Source organism: Nestor notabilis, unplaced genomic scaffold (genome assembly GCF_000696875.1).
Source record: "Nestor notabilis isolate BGI_N333 unplaced genomic scaffold, ASM69687v1 scaffold7097, whole genome shotgun sequence".
In the NCBI taxonomy this organism is placed as follows: Eukaryota; Metazoa; Chordata; class Aves; order Psittaciformes; family Psittacidae; genus Nestor; species Nestor notabilis.
This window is the reverse complement of record NW_009937715.1, coordinates 70,733-88,511: the sequence shown is the minus strand read 5'-3', so window position 1 is coordinate 88,511 and position 17,779 is coordinate 70,733. Positions and strand designations below refer to the sequence as shown.

The 17,779-nt window shown below is 41.0% G+C and overlaps 1 protein-coding gene across 1 annotated transcript in view; it reads left to right on the top strand.

The window, feature by feature from the left end:
- Window positions 1–4,949: 4,949 nt before the first annotated feature.
- The window catches only part of RASA3 (RAS p21 protein activator 3), a gene marked incomplete at its 5' end in the record, with an annotated part of 34,191 nt that continues 21,361 nt past the window's right edge, over window positions 4,950–17,779 (top strand). The window contains 5 exons of the mRNA XM_010018959.1: window positions 4,950–5,030; window positions 7,821–7,893; window positions 12,226–12,305; window positions 16,342–16,446; window positions 16,942–17,098. Coding sequence (XP_010017261.1) covers window positions 4,950–5,030; window positions 7,821–7,893; window positions 12,226–12,305; window positions 16,342–16,446; window positions 16,942–17,098 — 496 coding nt within the window. The remainder of the gene's footprint in view (window positions 5,031–7,820; window positions 7,894–12,225; window positions 12,306–16,341; window positions 16,447–16,941; window positions 17,099–17,779) is intronic.

Sequence of the window (17,779 nt, the reverse complement as noted above, 5' to 3'; positions counted from 1 at the left end):
TAATAATTATATCACTAGAGCAAGCGAGGAGGAGGAAGTCTGTTGTCTTTGAAATGACGCAGAGAAGAACCCGAGTGTAGCCAAAAACCACACATATGAGATGGAACAAAGCCTCTAGATAAAGAAATTAAAGGTGGAACAAGTGGAGGCTGGAAGTAGAAGGTTAGTAACATACATCGTTAGATTTGCCAAGCATTAAGATTGATCCCAGGAACCCAGTATGTATGTGAAAAGCAATTAAAATGGATGGATTATGTACAGTGATAAAAAGCAAGATTGACTAGAAACAAAGATGTTTGGTTTGGTTTGGTTGTTTTTTTTTCTGTGGAGGAGTCACAATGAGAAAATGGTCTTATTTGACAAAAAAGAGTGGGAACGGTGTGCTGTTCTCTATCTAGGGTTGAAACTGGGGGAAGAACTGAGCCTGACTAGGTACACTGGAAGTGATTTAGTCTGGAAGAACAGTAAATAGAGATACATGTTTTAAGAATAGCTATGGCTGCTCTCATTTCTTGTCTGTGCCTGTTTTTGCTTTGGTTGTCCGTTCTGGCCCACAAGGATGCCGATGACACATATGCATCCCAAACTAATCAGAAAGGCTATGATTTTTAAGTAATTTTTGCTATTCTAAGGCAGGGGTGTGGGACACCCACAGGCTTGGATCATCATGCCTGGTTTAGAGTGTGATTGTGTAGGGGCCGTCTCAGAAACTACAGCCTACAGCTCTTGGTTGGCAACCCTGAGGCAGAGGGAATGCCTGTGCTGTCAGATGTGAGCTGCTTAGTCTTTGCTGAGAAATCTTTTCTTTTTCAAAATCTCTCCCTGCCTCCTTCTCAACTTCTGTAATCCCATAATTTCAAGGCAAGAGTGCATGCTCATGGTGTGTTTGGGTTTGAGGTTTTCTTTTGCCCTCTGGGAATTTTCCATAGCTTATTTACTCTTGTGAAGGTTTGGTCATGAACCACATTGAAAACTGAAATGTCTTGTTCCTTGAAACCTGTTAATTTTATAAACCACAAACAAAATATGGTGAGGCAGCTGCATTGAGAGTTTTCCCATATGACCCAGCACTAACCTTAGCCGAGCCCAGCCAGGCTAGCTCCAAGGGATGGCTCACCCTGCCGCAGCTGCACTCCAGACAGCTAATGATCAGAAACTACCAGTTGGGCAGAAAAGACTGTAGCAGCCACCAGACATTTTTCCTGTGGGGCTTGATGAGTTGGCTCTTAATGTTTGAATAATCTTGATTGCCTTGGCTTTTTTTTCATTATCCTAGTACATGTATGTTAAATTAGTTCCACAGAAGATTAGAGCAAAGGCATTTCATTTTTACTGGCTTTATTCGCTGCTTCCCAGCACGCCCCCCTCCCCTCTCCCCTCCCAGATTATACCATCATTATACATTTCTTTTCATATGTATTTTAATCTAATCCACGTATGAACTGTCAGTCTTAATAACATGATACAATGTGGCACAATTGAACCTTCATTTTATCGTCTCTGAGTAGCTGTCAATTTGTTCTAGCTCTTCCTGCTTGCCAATTAAAGCCAGTGTTTTGGTACCAGGTTGGAAGAGGAGGAGTGTTAATTTAGCTAGCAACTTTCCCATGATTGAACAAGAGCAGATCTAGGATTACAGTTTCCTGCAGCTAATGAGTGTATACTAACATGAGTCAACCAGACCTGTGCCTTGGTGAATTTCATTGTCTCTCCCTACAATACTCAGTAAGATGTAAGAACCAAACTGAGCCATTCTCCAGACATAACCTTCCTTCCTCAAAATCGTAGGTCTTCAGTCTTTTGTCTGCTTTCTCCAACATCCTTAATCTCCACTTTTAAACTACCTGAAAGGCTTGGGATGTAGTTTACGTCGGTGTCTGTTTCCTGTTTTCCCACATTTTGTTTCGTTCAAGGTTGCTTTTGCTTTTCTTATCCCAACGGCACAAAAGAAAGGTCTCACTCGTCATCATGACTGCATGAGAACAGCTGTGTATTTTTTCATTTTCTTTTGGTTTGTTTTTTCCCTGGAGAACATAAATCTACCCTACTGTGTTAAATGCCCCCTCTAGTCTAGCTTGGTACCGTTTCTAACATTTGATGGTGAGTAGTACTTCAAATATGGTATGATTGCTCCAGCATTATTCCCTTCTCAATCAGCAATTTGAGTTTTCCTGAGCCAGAGGAGGCTTCTGGACCATTAAGCTTTAATAGCCATCTACAGACTTACACTCCATGAACTCGTGTAGTCCTGGTTTAAATCCATGTATTCTTTTGGCCTCCGCAACATCCCATGGCAGTAAGTTTTGCAACTTCATTAGGCATTGTGTGGAAGAAGTACTTCCTTTTGTTTATTTTAAACCTGCTGTCTGGTAATTTCATTAAGTGCCACTTAATTCTTATTTTGTGAGGAAATGTTCTTCAGACCATCCATGATTTTGTAAGCTCTTCATGGATGGATAACTTCTGTTTCCAAGCTGGAGTGAACAAACCTGAGAGAGCCATGAGAGATTAGAGGTCATCATGGTGTTCTTCTCCATGTGTTTGGTAAAGCACGTACAAATCGAGCGCCCAACAGTTTACATTGCTGTGCTCTCTCTGGTCAGCTAACGATACCATGTGTCTTTTTAACTGTTGCTGACGGTGTTAACGACAGAGGACTATCCACCAAAAACGTAACAATTTGTGGCAATATTAGAATAGATCCTATCATTGTATGTGTGTATAATTAGGATATGCATACTTTTGTGTGTGGATAACTTCACGCTTTCCATCATTCAAATTCATCTGTGATTTGATTGTGTAGTGGTTTATAAACTCTGCATGTCCTCAAGTGTAGATCCTGCTGTCTGGGATCACTTTCTATTGTCTGCATATTCTTGAAAGGACTGCTTTTATTAAAACAGGAATCATACTGAGGTTCACAGAGTCCTAGAAGTGCATAAAGATTGAAGATCACACTATCTACATAATACCTCCTCCAGTACAAAACGGATTCCTGTATTGGTGCAGAATACTAATTTTTTTCCTCCCTTTATGCAGAGTAAGAAATAGGTCTCTAGTTAAACTGTATTTGAAGTCCACATCATATGTCGCCAAATAACTTGCTTTGTGGATAAAATTGTGGAGCACCGTCTGAATTTTTCTCTGTTGATTTTTTTACTACTTTTTTTTTTGTGCTTCAAAGTTGGCATAACTGAAAGCGGTAAAATGGGTATTCCTTTCTTGCTGATCTTGCAGCACCCTGAAATTTCACACTGCGGGTATAGTACTACTCATTTGTCCAAACAGCTTCAAAGATTGTTGTCATCAAAATCTTCCAGTTGTAATTGCGTAAATACATCAGCCCAAGAGGCTTACCTGTTGGAAGCAGAGGGAGAGTCCTGGCATCTGGCTTGTCTGCCTTTGTTTCCAATTGGTGCTTGTCGTGGTTTAAGCCCAGCCGACAACTTGGAACCACGCAGCCGCTCGCTCACTCCCCCCCCTCTTCCTTCCTCCCCCCGCTCCCGGAGGGATGGGGAGGAGAATCGGAGGAATGTAACTCCCACGGGTTGAGATAACAGCACTCCAGTAACTAAGGTATAATAGAAATCAGTGCTGCTACCAGTAATAATGATAAGAGGAATAACAAGGGGAGAGGACACAACTGCTCACCACCCGCCGACCGATACCCAGCCCGACCCGAGCAGCGATCTGCGCCTTCCGGGTGACTCCACCCCGTTTCTATACTGGGCATGACGTGCTGGGGTATGGAATACCCCTTTGGCCAGTTTGGGTCAGGTGTCCTGCCTCTGCTTCCTCCTGGCTTCCCCTCCTCTCTGGCAGAGCATGAGACTGAGAAAGTCCTTGGTCAGAGTAAACATTACTTAGCAACAACTAAAAACATCGGTGTTATCAGCATTGTTCCCAGACTGAAAGTCAAAAACACAGCACTGCACCAGCTACTAAGAAGGCGAAAAAATGACTGCTGTAGCTGAACCCAGGACAGTATCCACCCCTTATTCCATGCCATTCACGTCATGCTCAGATCCCACATCATTTTCAATATACCATCGCTTTTGTCATATATATACATATATGTACACCTACACCCACACCCAAAGAGAGAGAGATATCATTCCCTAGTCCATGAACTCAATTGTATGCTGTTGCCTGCCCAGGACAGTGCTGCATTCCTCATTAGGTTTTAACTTGCGAAACATGAAATATTTTTTCACTTTGGGGTTGTGACAGTTTTTGATTTTTTATCCCCAAGCAATGTTAAAATGAGAGTGCCAAAGTGCAGATTTCTCACCATGGCTTGAAGCAAAGCCCAGTTTGTTCCATTTTGTCCCTCCAGTGTCTCTTTGACTTCTTCAGTGCAGAGCTGCTGTATGTGTTTCTTCAGTTTTGCTACTTAAAAGTTTTATGGAGAAAGGTGGCTGTGTCAAACTGTTTCCTGATCTGTAGCTAACTCACCTTTACAAATAAGCCCATGCCAAATATTACCAAGAGCACTGAGGCCTTCATGAATAGGATTCTGAGAAATTACTTGACTACTGCTGAGATCCATCTGTTTGGTTTTTATAGTCTTTTGTTACAGAAGTAAATACTGGTTGGGTTTTTTTTTTTGGAGAGTAAGTTGTCAGAGTTTTACAGTGCTGACAGCTCCCATCTTGACAGCAGACTCTTATTTCATGAACCTTAAGTTGTTGTACTTGCATAATAAGAATCCTTCAAGTGAAGGGTTCTTTGTAATTCAACAGTATTTTTGACCTTGTTAAAGTTCGTATTTCAGGCCAAAATGTGTTTTCAAATTTAGGTATAAATTAAAGGCTTGTGCATAGTGACATTTCAATTCCCTAGTGTAAAGTATTAGAAAAGGGAAGAGGATGAGAATGATTTGCTTTTATTTTCACTGCAGCCTCCTCCCATTTCATTAATTTGTTCATCTACATTTTCTTCTTTTCCAGAGTTTTGGAGTGCCAAGGGCTTCCCATTGTGAATGGGCAATGTGATCCCTATGCTACCGTTACCTTAGCAGGACCCTCCAGGCAAGTATTGTACATGCAAGAGCTTCCATTTTATAAGGATGATTCCTGATTCCTTTGTCTATTGGAAATCTGCATTCTCAGATGGACAGATGGGAGTACTTAAACACCACTAGAATATGTTAAGTGTTGGTTGGTGTGTGCATGCATGAACTACTGAATTATACTAGAGTAAGCAATTTGAGGCTTGTTTCAGGTTTGATTTATGTAAAGGTCTGAATAATCCCTGAATAATTTGAATATCCTGGAGTATGTAATTTGTGGTTAGGCTTAATTTGTGCATTTTCTCACCTCACAGTTGGAGACCAGTTTTTGAGCAAATTTATTGCCTATTTTGGGCAGGGGCAGAAGAGAAAGCTGAATACATCAACATCTTGCAGAGTATGCACGTTTGTATGTGAATATTTGGAGTCTTTTAACTTTGTAGGTGTGGCGAATTAACGTGTGTGTGTTGAAAGCTGTAAGTGGCTCAGTCCAGAGAGTTGATATATGCAAACATAATAGCATGGATAAAATTGGAATGAGGTTTTAGTAATGACATTATGCATAATACTCTTCAGTTAAAATTTGGGATTAAATTTTCCTATTCTGTTATAAAAATTTCCCATGTTGTTGGATGTCACTGTTTTATTTCTGGTTATCTAGAGTCATCTTTTATGTATGTGCCATGTTAGAAACAAAACAGCTCTGCTGTGACCTCGGAGAATCAGATTCGGTAGCATGGGTTATTCCTAATGTTTTACTGAAATAGTTTTATTGAAAATACTGTAAATAAGATGTATTCTTGACAAATTCTTACCTTGCATGCAGAGGAGTCTGTGAGACTGGTCTGTATTCTTCATGTTTGTCTAGGTGTGTTGTGCATTATCTCCGTTAGTGAGCTGTGCATTTGAGTTGTACACTTTGATGCTTTAAGCCTGTAACTTGTTTCAGATGTTACTGGGTGGCTATTACTGATACTGTAAGGAGATTTGTTGACTAAGCCTTGTACCCTCGAATGTCCAAACTTACCTTTGTCTGCTTCCCTCTGCCCCTGAGTCTGGCTGTGTATGACAACTGATAATATATTTCCCTTCAGAATAAGCAGCACAGCCTCATCCTATTCATATCTTGTTTTTGATGGGGGAGAAAGCTTGCCTCCTATCTCCAGCAAGCAGCATGCAGCTTATTCCCATTGACTGCTTTGTAATTGCCCAATAATTGTGCTTGCTTTAATCGCCTCCTGTTCCACATCCTGCTTCCCAGTCCCTTCCCAGATGGGTTTATCAGTGAAGAGGTTGATTGGCAAGTGTGACTGATGAGATGGGATAGGCAATCTGCCCTATGTCCTGGAGGCGATTAGTCTCTCTGATCTCTCTGCTCCTCCTAGGAACAGTGGGATATTCTTAATCTGTACATCATTCTCCTCTCTGGATTTTTCAGTGCCTCTCCTTTTAGAGTAGGAAAGCTGCTTTATTCTGCTGCATTTATGCAATGCCAACCGTAAAAATTTCAACAAATGTGCTGCTGTTTATTGTGTGATTTGTACTTAGAGACCTATCAGTCTTCCTGACCAAAACTGTTTCTATGCCTGTATTAGAGATGGGAAAACATTGTATGCTGGTGGATGAGCCCGTTCAAGTCACACAGGAAGCCTGTGGCAGCACTGGGAATTAGACCCAACTTTACTTGACCTCTGTAAAAGAATACATAGAATTGTCCAGTTACTGTAAGCAGTTACAAGCTATCTTAAGCAGCTTTGCTGAATGAGAAATGAGGGATAGATTCTGGAATGAAACGATTAGTAGGTCAGTTTTCCACATGGCTGATGTGCCTCTCTATCTGTGTCTGTTTTATCTATGCCTGCAGAGCTGTAGGGGAAGATTGGTGACACAGGACAACACAGAGCTTTTCACTTGTAGGTAATGAGAACATATCAAGCATAGGTTCATAACATTTGGAAATCATCAAACAGCTGTTGGCTGGCCTGTGAGAAATGCATTGACTGGCTCTAGCCCAATCTCAAGCAGTTTGATGTCTGCATTCTAAAAGGCGGGCGCAGGTGGATGGCACTGCCCACAGAGGATGAATGGGCAGTGCTGAACTTTGTCAGGCCTGTTGCCCAGGGAGTGCTTTGAAAGAGGTCTGCCATGTCTTGTTCCTACAGAGCAGTAGAAATGAAGAGACTTAATCCTACAGAGCTCAGCACTGCTCGTAATAATAATTCAATAGCAGAACATTAACTAAGTGCTCTTGGGGCTGCAGGGAAAAGGCTGGTAATACAGCAATAAAAACACTCTTACTGAGGAAATGGTTCTGGGTGGTTTTGATTATTTCACGCCACTGAGAAGCATTCATTGATTCCTCAGGCCAGGATTATAAAACATAAATCACAGAAATAGCTATGTCAGTCTTCCTGTCTCCTGTGCTGTTAGGGTATGAGGAATTTTTGAGTCACATCAAGACTGAGACTGTCCCCCAAATGTTGCTCCTTAGAGCCTCATTCTTGCCAGCTGCTTTATACAGATATAAGATTCTGCTGGATGAAGCGAGTGACAGAATCAAGAACTCGTGTTTAAGACAGGATAACGAACTGTGATTACTGCCACTTCAGAGAAACAGGCATGCAGTGAATCTCTCTATTAAATGTGTGCGAGTGTGTATGCCTTACTGTGCTGGAGCCACATGGCATTCTAGCTTTACCAGATAAATCAAGTGGATGACTATTTGTTCCTCAGTGGCTCTGTTGTAGGATCACACGTCTGCTGATGTTGTTTCTTACCCCTTTTTTTCTTTTTTCTTTCCTTAATTCAGATCAGAAGCCAAAAAGACTAAAGTTAAAAAGAAGACCAACAATCCACATTTTGATGAAGTGTTTTATTTTGAGGTTGGTATTTCAAAGGAATGGGTGATAAGCTGAAATACTATACTGTAGATAGTTGGCACAGTATCCTGCTCCATGTTGTGCCAGCTGTCTTCTTTGAAGACTGTTTCAAAGCATGGTACAGAGGAAAGAAGTACTCAGGATTAGACTAGCCATCTGCTAAGGGAGCAATATATTGCTTCAGCTCAGGTGCTCTGCAGGAAAAGCTTCAAGGTGGGCTTCCAGGCAGGCTTTATGCTCCATTGCAACTCACCCCAGAAGAGTTTTGAAATACAACAGTTAAAAATGGGATTTAAAAATAAAGTAAAACAACAAGAACAACAATTTTTTTAGCCTTTGTTTTTATAGCTGCTCCACCCTGTGATTCCCAGTCACAGGGAGGAAGGTTATGTCCTAGGGATACTGAAAACTGTAGAGGAAAAATACACTTAAACTGGATGTTCTGGCTGTCTACCAGTCTGCTGCAATACCAGTGCCTGTTCTCCAAGTGGGTGAAACCTCTACAGCTTTATTTAATACAGAGCATTTTCAACAAGTCCAGTTAAGGCAAAGTATAACTTTCATGAAAGTGCTTATTTCGGTTCTTTCTGGCAGGAGTAGCTGTAATTGTGGCGTGTCCATACATACATGTGCATGTGTTTATGATTTTGATACCTTTTGAAGCTTTTCATTCTGTCTTCTAAAGTATGTGTATCTTTTCTTTTTCTCTTGGACTTCTTAGCCCTGGTCTATGTTTAACTGTTCTATTTCAGTAGACACTTCAAGAACATATCTGGCATAACAAAGTTGATGAAAAGTCAGAGTAGTGCAATGCAGTTGGCATATCATTGTAAAGCTTTTTCTGCCCATATGACTTGCATCATTCAGGTCACATTTGTGTTAGAAATTGTTGCTGACATAGGGGTGGCGTCTTGGCATGTGGTTTCTCAAATCAGTTCAGGAGCACAGGCAGTCACATCAGGAAGGAGAGCTGGGGAGAGAGGAGCCATACAAGTGCTGTTGAACTGTGCAGATCTGAAGTACACATATCATTCTTGGCAGGGTCACTGAGCGGTTTATTGCTGTCTTCCCCGCTTAGTAAAAAAAAAAAAAGCCATCTTTGCTTAGAAGCTGATAATTGTACCAACTAATTTAAAGTCTGTCATACCAGCAGAAACATGGTCTTGTTGATGAGCACTGCTGTATTTGGATTTGAGGAACAGATATAGCAAAGTTTTCATTGGCAGGAGCGTTTTCTCACTGCCCAAAGGGGTGGAAGCCTTGAGGCTTGGCCAGGATAGCTGTGTAAGGTAATCTTTCCTTTCCTAACCCAACATATCTCTTCCAAGGATGTTAACTTCCCTGCAGACTTAACTTTAGCTAGCAGTGAGCCTTTGTGCCTGCTTGCTGATTTGGTGAGGCTCTGTAGGTGCTGCATGGGCATGGTTGGCAGTGGGGAGATCCCATGGTACCACATGCACTGAGGTGTCTGTGTATTTACTCAGGGCTGTCCAGGATTTAAGTCCCTCATCTGGCCTTCAGCAGTGACACAAGAATGATGCTGTATGTAACTACGCTGAAGTCGGCTTCCTTATGCTTAACATAGGCAGTTCTCAAGGCATCTGTCAGTGAGAGCTTTTTAATGAGAATGTAAGCCAGGAATTCAGACTGTAAAGCACAAAACTTCACCTGTCTGATTCCTCAGCCTTCTGTGCACTGCGGAAGACACAAATGTTTGGTATTTAAACACTGAACTTGGCAGGTGGTGCCATACTGGGAGAGGAAGGAGAGAAACAGAAAGCATCTTCCAGCTGGAGTTGTGAAGGGGGCTGGAGGCTTGCTTAGCTTGCCTTTATGCTGAGAGCTGGATTGTGTGCAAGTATCAGCTGAAGCAAAACCTGAACTCCAGCCCATGCCCCAGTTGTTCTGCTAACTCAGAGCAAAATGTTTTCTGTGTGGGTAAGAGCAGAGCTTGGGAAATGTCTGAATCAGCCAGAACTCTGAAACATAAACATACCCTTAGTGCAGAGAAAGCCATCATAGATTTATGTCAATTTGAAAGCAGTTAGTATATATCAGGCTCAATGTCTCCAAGGAACAAGGTTCAGTAGAACTGCTATGACTGGGAAATACATTCATTAATGAGACATGGACAGACCTGTGGCTGGTGAATGCTAATGGAACTGCACAGATTCATGCTGTTAACAGCAGTGTCACTTACTGCTTCCAAACAGTTTCGTCACCCTTCCTGCAGTCTGCTAACACAGCGATCTGCCATGCCTCCACAGAAGAAGCTGATCTGTAAAAGGCACTGAATGGCTGCTTTCCTTTGTACAACCCAAATGAATTTTCTGAAAGAAATATAGCTTATAGTTGGTTTGGGAAATCTAAGGGCTTATTTAAGGGGTGCTGTGAGCGAAACTTGCACCTGATGGCCAGGAGCCATTTTCACCACCACTCCAGCTGCAGCGTGGTGAGGGGGCTTGGAGTTCTATATGCAGCTACAAGAAAATGGTCCTCTTACGGAAACCAAAGAAGGTAGTGCTGGGGACCTGTTTCCAAACTTGCATGTGCTGAAAAAAAATGACTGGTGTTATATAGCTTGCCAGCTTTGCCTAAAGAAAGGAACCAGCACAGCAAAGTTGTGCCCCCTTCTTTGTAAAATGGCACATGGCAGCTAGTTCAGCACTGTGAACTTGAGGTCCCTCATCTCCAGTTCCATCCTTGGAATACATGAACTTCATACAGCTACCTTCACAGCAATACCACTCTTAAACTCCATTAATCTGCACACTAAGCAATCATACAGGTGAACGCAGAGACCTAGTACATGTGGACTCCAGCAAAACTTCTCAGAAATGTGTTTCCTTAAAGGGATGTGCTGTAAGTTACACCTGTGCGATAACTTTTTTAACAACTCATGTTACAGATAATAAAAGGCTTAAAAGTTTGTTTCCTTATGAAAAATTACAGCATCAGCTTCACAATAGTAATAGAAAATGTCATTTGCAGATATGTAAGATAGTTTCTTGAAGCCACAGTGACAGCAGTTGCAAGGGTGAAAAGGTTTGTGCTGAGCTGCTGAAATTGTAGGCTACATTTAAATCCCCTGTGCTCTTGGGCTTCCAGGTGCACTTGGTTCAGTTAGTCTAGAGCATTTGGTCTCCAGTGCTGCTAGTATCTTTCAGTTTTTATGTGTTGCCTTGATAATGGTGCCTCCCTCACACATACATACACACACACACACAGAAAAGGCTCTGTTGAGTGTCCTGTGCTTAAGAATCTCTTCTGGTTCCTCCCCACTTGTGCAGCTATATCTTTGCCTTCCTTGTTTGTACCATCTGCATCTGATGTGCAGTAGAAAACGAAGAAGTCAAGTTTACAGTAAAAGCCAGTTTTTGTGAGTGGGAAGTATCAAGCTACAAGCGTATTTAAACCTATACTAAATTTCAGCTTCTGTGTGCAACCAAGAGCTGAACCCACACATCATACGCACTTGCATTTGATCAGTTCCTGCTGTGGTTTCAGCTGGGTGGGGTAGCCTTTTTCTCAAGTTTCTGACACACTGTACAAAAATACAACCATCAAAGTCTTTTTATAATCCTGCTAGAAAACAAATGTGAAGAAATGCTTGTACAAAATCTTTTTTGCTAATGCTCTACTCTTAACAGCTATCTTCCCATTATTTTCTGCCCATGCTTTGCTGTTTATCAGTCTTGCAAATATGGTTGCTAAACTGTGCACCTGGTTCTATACTCTGATATGCATAATACATGCAAGCATCTCTTGGACAGTTGATCTGCTTGGTATTTTTTGTATGGGCATGATAAAATGACTTCCAGGATATCAGGACAGGCAGAACTTCCCAATTATAACTGGATCCACTGTAAAATGTTTTTAAGGATGGTTTTGCGTCGGCCCCTCCCCTCTTCACTTCAGTGTCTCAGACCCTCTGAGATACTCTGAAGCATCAGTTACACAGCTGTATTTAAAATCCAGTTATTAATTGTTCTTTTATTTCCCTAGAGGGATTATGAAAGTGGTACTCTTTTCCATGATTTTTTTTCTTTTGTCAATGTAAACTCAACGTACTGTAGTAATATTAAAGACATCCTTTCTCTGTAAAGACAGCATGGCATGCCTACTTACTTCTGGGTATGACTGTGTAACCACCACTTTTGTATAGTCAGGAATGTGTTTAGTCACCATGTTTATTCAAGTGCATGAATGTTTTCAGAATCAGGACTGAAGTCACTGCTAATAGTAAAAGGCTGTGATCTTCCAGAGCTTTGTACAAGTAACATCAGAATGCTTTTGTATCAGATCAAGTTGTTAAAGTTTCCTCCTTTTTACTAGGTTACAAGACCCAGTAGCTACAACAAGAAATCCCATTTTGATATTGAAGATGTTGACGAAGTTGACAAAATGGAGATTAGGTAATATAAACCATTTTATACCAATAAATTTGTCTTCCAAAGTTGTGTAACTTTGTAGTAGACTCAGGTTTCAAAGCGGCAAGCATGGTTTTACTGCTGATAAATTAAGGTGAGTCTTTGTCATTGTATATGTTTGTTTACCTCTAGCATCCTGTAGATCGTATCTGAATATGTGTGATGGTTCTGCTGCAGGAGAGATCCTTATTATTTTCCTTCATATTATATATACCCTTTGTGCATACTAATGTGTGATTGTCATTAAGCTCAGCCTTTTTTGTCAGGGCTCCCCTTCCTTCCTTCCTTCTCTCCTTTTGTCCTTCCTTCCCTCCTTCATTTTCCCAGGAGATCCCAGAAGCTCTGTGTTGCTCCCAGTTAGAGAGTATGTTTTCTTTTACCACTTAATTTTAGCAACCCATATAAGGTCCTTCTTCCCTGAAAGGAAGCTCTTGAACTTGGAGTTTCTCTAGGGCAGAGGCAGTTTCTCTTCTCTTTTGCCTGCCAGACTTTAACCCCTTCTTGCAAGGCTGGCTATGATAAATGCAAAATCTATTGCTTGGGAAAGAAGCAACTCTGATTCCAAAAACAAAACAACCCCACCTCACCCCCTGCCACCCACTTGCTACTATTTTAAAGTCTGCTGAGGCCTGTCAACAGTGTCTGTGGGGACAGGAAAATAGGAGTGGAGAGAAAACAATAAGAGGTGCAAAACCTAAAGGTATCACATGCGTCATACCATCACAAACACTGAAACTTAGAGACTTAGGCCATCTGGTGATCTGGATGCACCGTAGCTGAAAACTGCTGTATCTCCATCAGGTGATGAGAAATTCCCCTCTCCTTCATGCTAGGATTTGGAAGAAGAAAGGTTGAGGGAGAGTGGTGGCACCCCCTTCCTCCTCAGGTATTCCCACTGGAGAGGCAATGAGGGTTATCTTCCAAAATATTCCCTAGTCCTTTTAGAAGCAAAGATGGCTGTAAGGAAAGGAGGGGAGACCGGGAAGGGGGAACAATACTTACTCCCAGCAAGCAAGACACATCTGTGTTCACAAATGAATGGATGAGGACTGTTTAAATTTGGTGGACAGCTGCCGGTTCATGTAACCTGTTAGTGTAGTATTGCAACATTACAAGACCATTAATGGATTTATTTGCCATGGTTCTGTGAGACAGGAGAGGGAAACTATCTGTACGTGAGTGAGACAAGAGCTGTACTTTGTTTCTCAGAGCACATCTGTGTCAGGCAGTGAAAAGGTAGCTGGCTTAAGGGTGGCTAATTCAAAGGAGAGAAAGCAAAGGCCTAGGTTTAGTGCCATGCTGCTTCAGTGGTGTCTGTCTCGCAGCACAGCAAATGACCAGTCTTAGCACCACACCAGAGTTCTTCAAAGCTTTGCATGGTGTAGGCAGGTATGAAGTAACATGTCCCATATCCCATGGCCTGTGTGTGATGGAGTAGGCAAGTGAACAATATCTTGGGAGTCCCAGTCTAGTCTTTGTAACCATGATGCCCAGACACACACCGGCTTTAAATGAAAACTAGGATCCCCCGGTAATTTTGTGACTCTGGAGGGGGGGACCCTAGACATTAGTAGACAGTGGTTACACACTGCTTAAATGCTTCAGTTGATTCTTATTTTTTTACTACTAGACTAAATGGAATTATACAGTTGTTTTACTTACTAAGTATCGTTTTCTGGAGAAATTACTGTCTGCAATGATAATGTATGTGGTGCTCAGCTTCAGAAGAATCTTTCATTCCTTAAAACCAACACATCACAGTGTGGTAAGGATGAAGAGTTTGTGAGGAGCTTTACAAAATAGCTGGGAAAAGATTAAGAGCTTAAATAATAGACAAAAACAGATAAAGTATTAGTCTTGGTTGGGCAAGCTCGTTGCTCAGAGGTTTTGTCCCCTATAGGACACTGTGTTTTTGTTTCCATCTCAGGTTCCCCTTCCACCCCCGCTCACTTCCTCCAGTCTGTTTAGTCAGAGTTAGATTGCCCCCATGCCTTCTGGACAGATTGTACGATTTATGGGTTCGGGGGGTTGTTTTCTTTTTCTCTCCTGAGAAAAATACCATTCCACAGGGTAAAGAGGAGGCTTAGTCTCTCATGGTTTCTCTCTAAAACTATGAAAGTTTCTCTTTTTGAGTGGGTGTAGGAAGTTGCAGGGCATATCAACACTTAGGGACCAGATGTTCTGGTGAATTCATTGTTTCTCCTCCCCCTCTCTGCTGTTTCTTTCTTTCTGTGACTGAAGTCTGACCAGTTTCAGAATAACACTTGCCATAATTTTGCCTCTTAAAAAGCTTGGGAAACAGTAATCTTGTAGAATTGGAGGTCTGTGTATTATGATTTTTAAAATGCTGCTATGCTTTGTACTCCCGAGTGCACAAAACAATCATTTCAGAATTTGCATGCCTGCTTTGCTTACTGTGCAAGATGTACCTTGAGTTGTTAGTTCCTCTCCTACAAATCCTTTGCACTGATTTTTTTCCTGTAACTTCAGTTGCTGTGGGGGAGCACCTTTTGGCCGCGTAAGTTTGAAAGTGTTACTGCTAGTGGGCATCTTGAAAGAATTTGGATAAACCAGAAACAAGTAGCCTGTAAATACTCGGTAAAGCGTAAATTAGACTATGTGTAAATAAACTTCCCAAAAGATTCCTTTTCTCCTGAAGCTGCTTTTAGCTATCTGAATTAGTTAGCAGCATACCATCCACATATGAAGAAAGAGAGGAGAAGATTTTGAATTTTCAAAGAAGCTTTTTTCCTTTGGGGGAATTCTTGCCCTGCAGAAATACTGTCAAAATATCAGAGTCTGAAGAACTTTACCCAGCAGGCATGCAATGTGAGCTGATGGTATGTCTGCTGTATGAAACTTGATGCATGAAACGCTATTGAGAGATACAAGGCTCAGAGGATTTAACATGATGTCCTCTGCACTTGTATAAGGTAGGACAAACTTTTAGCAGGACTGTCAACACCCATTCATTGATGAGCCTACTGTGACTTGCTTGAGAATAGGAAGGTTGTGTAAATATGTCCATGATTGGATGACTTTGCACCTAATGCAAATTAAAGTTGCCCTTCTAAAAATGTTTTATTATTTGAAAACCTGTATTTTTTCCCCAAATATCTCTCCCACCCCCCATGTTTAAGGCACATTCAAACTGTCACTAAGCTGCAAAATTCTCGTCTGAGCTTGCTTTAAAATAAAAATGCCTCTCAAAGGAAACCTTAAAATATGTACGTAAAGAACTACCCTGGCATTTGAGACCCATGCTTTAAAGTGGGTATTGTAGCTTTTATCTGCGAATGCCATGTTAGATACCGGTACTTTTACTTTGAAGCTTAGTGCAGTTGTTTTACATCCTAATGTTGAAGAGCATGTAAAAGGGAAGAAAGTATCATCTAGAGACACATACACACAACTTCCCGAACATGAGGGACTGAGTGCCAGGAATTGTGTAGGCTTCAGTCAATACACAGATTATACGGAGTGGTAAAATTGTCATAAGCATCTGTACAGAACTGGTTTAGGTGCAACAAATTTGAATCTTGCCAGGAGCCAGAGCACTGGGAAGGACTGTGTAGGCATTTAGCCTGACTCTGTAAAGATGACGTTTAGCTGCTAGTAATCCCAAATTAGACCAGGACTGACAGTATGGAGCCCTTAAATATCTCTGCATCTTTTTTTTACCCTGGTGCCCATTTTACCCATGTTTTTCCATTATCTGGGATAACAAAACAGCCCCCTGATTTTTTATCAGTATGGATAGTGGAAACAGTACAGATAAGGGAGAGATAGTCTAGATGATTTTTTTGTATTGATGTTTCATGCGGGCAAATTGCAAGGCTCAAGCAATCTAACTAAGGTAAGCTTGTCTCTTTACTGTTTAGAAACTATTGTTGTAGTTTTGAGACTAACTCATAGGCTTGAGGGGAAAAAACCCAACAGAATTTGAAATAAGTTTGGGATTATTTGTTTTCATTTTTTTAATTAATTATGAATCTTTAAAAATAATTTGTTTTTATTACAGAGTTGATCTTTGGAATGCCAGTAACTTGAAGTTTGGAGACGAGTTTCTGGGAGAACTGAGACTCCCTCTGAAATTTCTCCGACAGTCTAGTTCTTACGAAGCATGGTACTTGACATTTTTATTTTGGAGAATAAATAGAAACATATGTCTGCTGCAAAGACTAAGAGTAATTACTGCTAGGTGATGAAGTTTAAATGGATTTAATTTGTATCGCTTTTGTAAGCAAGCCAAAGTAATCTTAGCAAATGTAAGAACACGAAGTTTTGATAATGTGATCAGAGATTTCGGTCTGTGTCTGTATTGCATGTGGGAGTTCTAATACGTTGGCTTTGTGATATTATTTACTGAAGTTCATCAGCAGTGCCATAGTTTTAGTGTGGGAGCTTTTAATCATATCTCCATAAAACTTTATGATCATAACTTTCCATCTTGCACTTGGTGGAAAACAAACTGGCAAATCAAAAAAGTCTGATTCAGAACTCTCAAGAATTTGATATATATGCAAGTATTGTATCTGTACATTTTATGTGTGTTCATGTACAGCCTGAGATAATCTTGTGTTTCAGCACGAACTTTCTGTCTTATTTTTTTGTATATCAGGTATTTCCTGCAGCCTAGAGATAATGGTAACAAGTCATTGAAACCTGATGACCTCGGTTCCTTAAGGTTAAATGTGGTTTACACTGAGGACCATGTTTTTTCCTCAGACTATTACAGTCCACTTAGAGACATCCTGCTAAAATCTGCAGATGTTGAGGTAATTTGCTTGCACTGCTTGTTGTTTACCTGCAGATCATCCTCACAGGGGTCTCTAAATGTTTGTCACTGTCTTGCTGGCACCATAGTTGTGTAATTACCAGAGACTTCAGCTTCTTCCTTTTCAGACCTGAGGGCCTTATTAAGCTCTGCATATCCCTGGTGCTTGTTTTCAGTTCTTGCAGAGATCTTTATCTGTGTGCAGTATGGTGGGTAAAGGCACACCCAGGAACACCAGTGGTTTTAGCAGCAGCATAATCTCCGTGGCTTTCTAATTTTACATGTGAAAATGCATAGTAAACTTCAGTTTGATCAATTGGTTTTCCTTTACTGGAGAGGAACAATTAACTTGTATAATTAAAAAAACCAAAACAAACAAACCAAGAAATAATCCTGAAATCTCAGAGGGTTGGACCATGTGTGACATTATGTATACTTTTAAGCACTTTTTAATAGTGCTTTTATTTTTTCGGTACAAGAAATGGGTTCTCTACTTACTGTGGCTTGAAACTGAGAAGGGTTAGAGTTCTTCTCTTCACTTGCTTCTCAGGCAACAGTGACATTCAGTGAAAAGACAGCTATTAAAAATGGAGGGGGGGAAAAAGAGAATACTGCAGCAGTTTTTAAATTGCTGCCCTCTTGCAATCAGAACTTACAGCCATAAAAACTGGAATGTGATGCC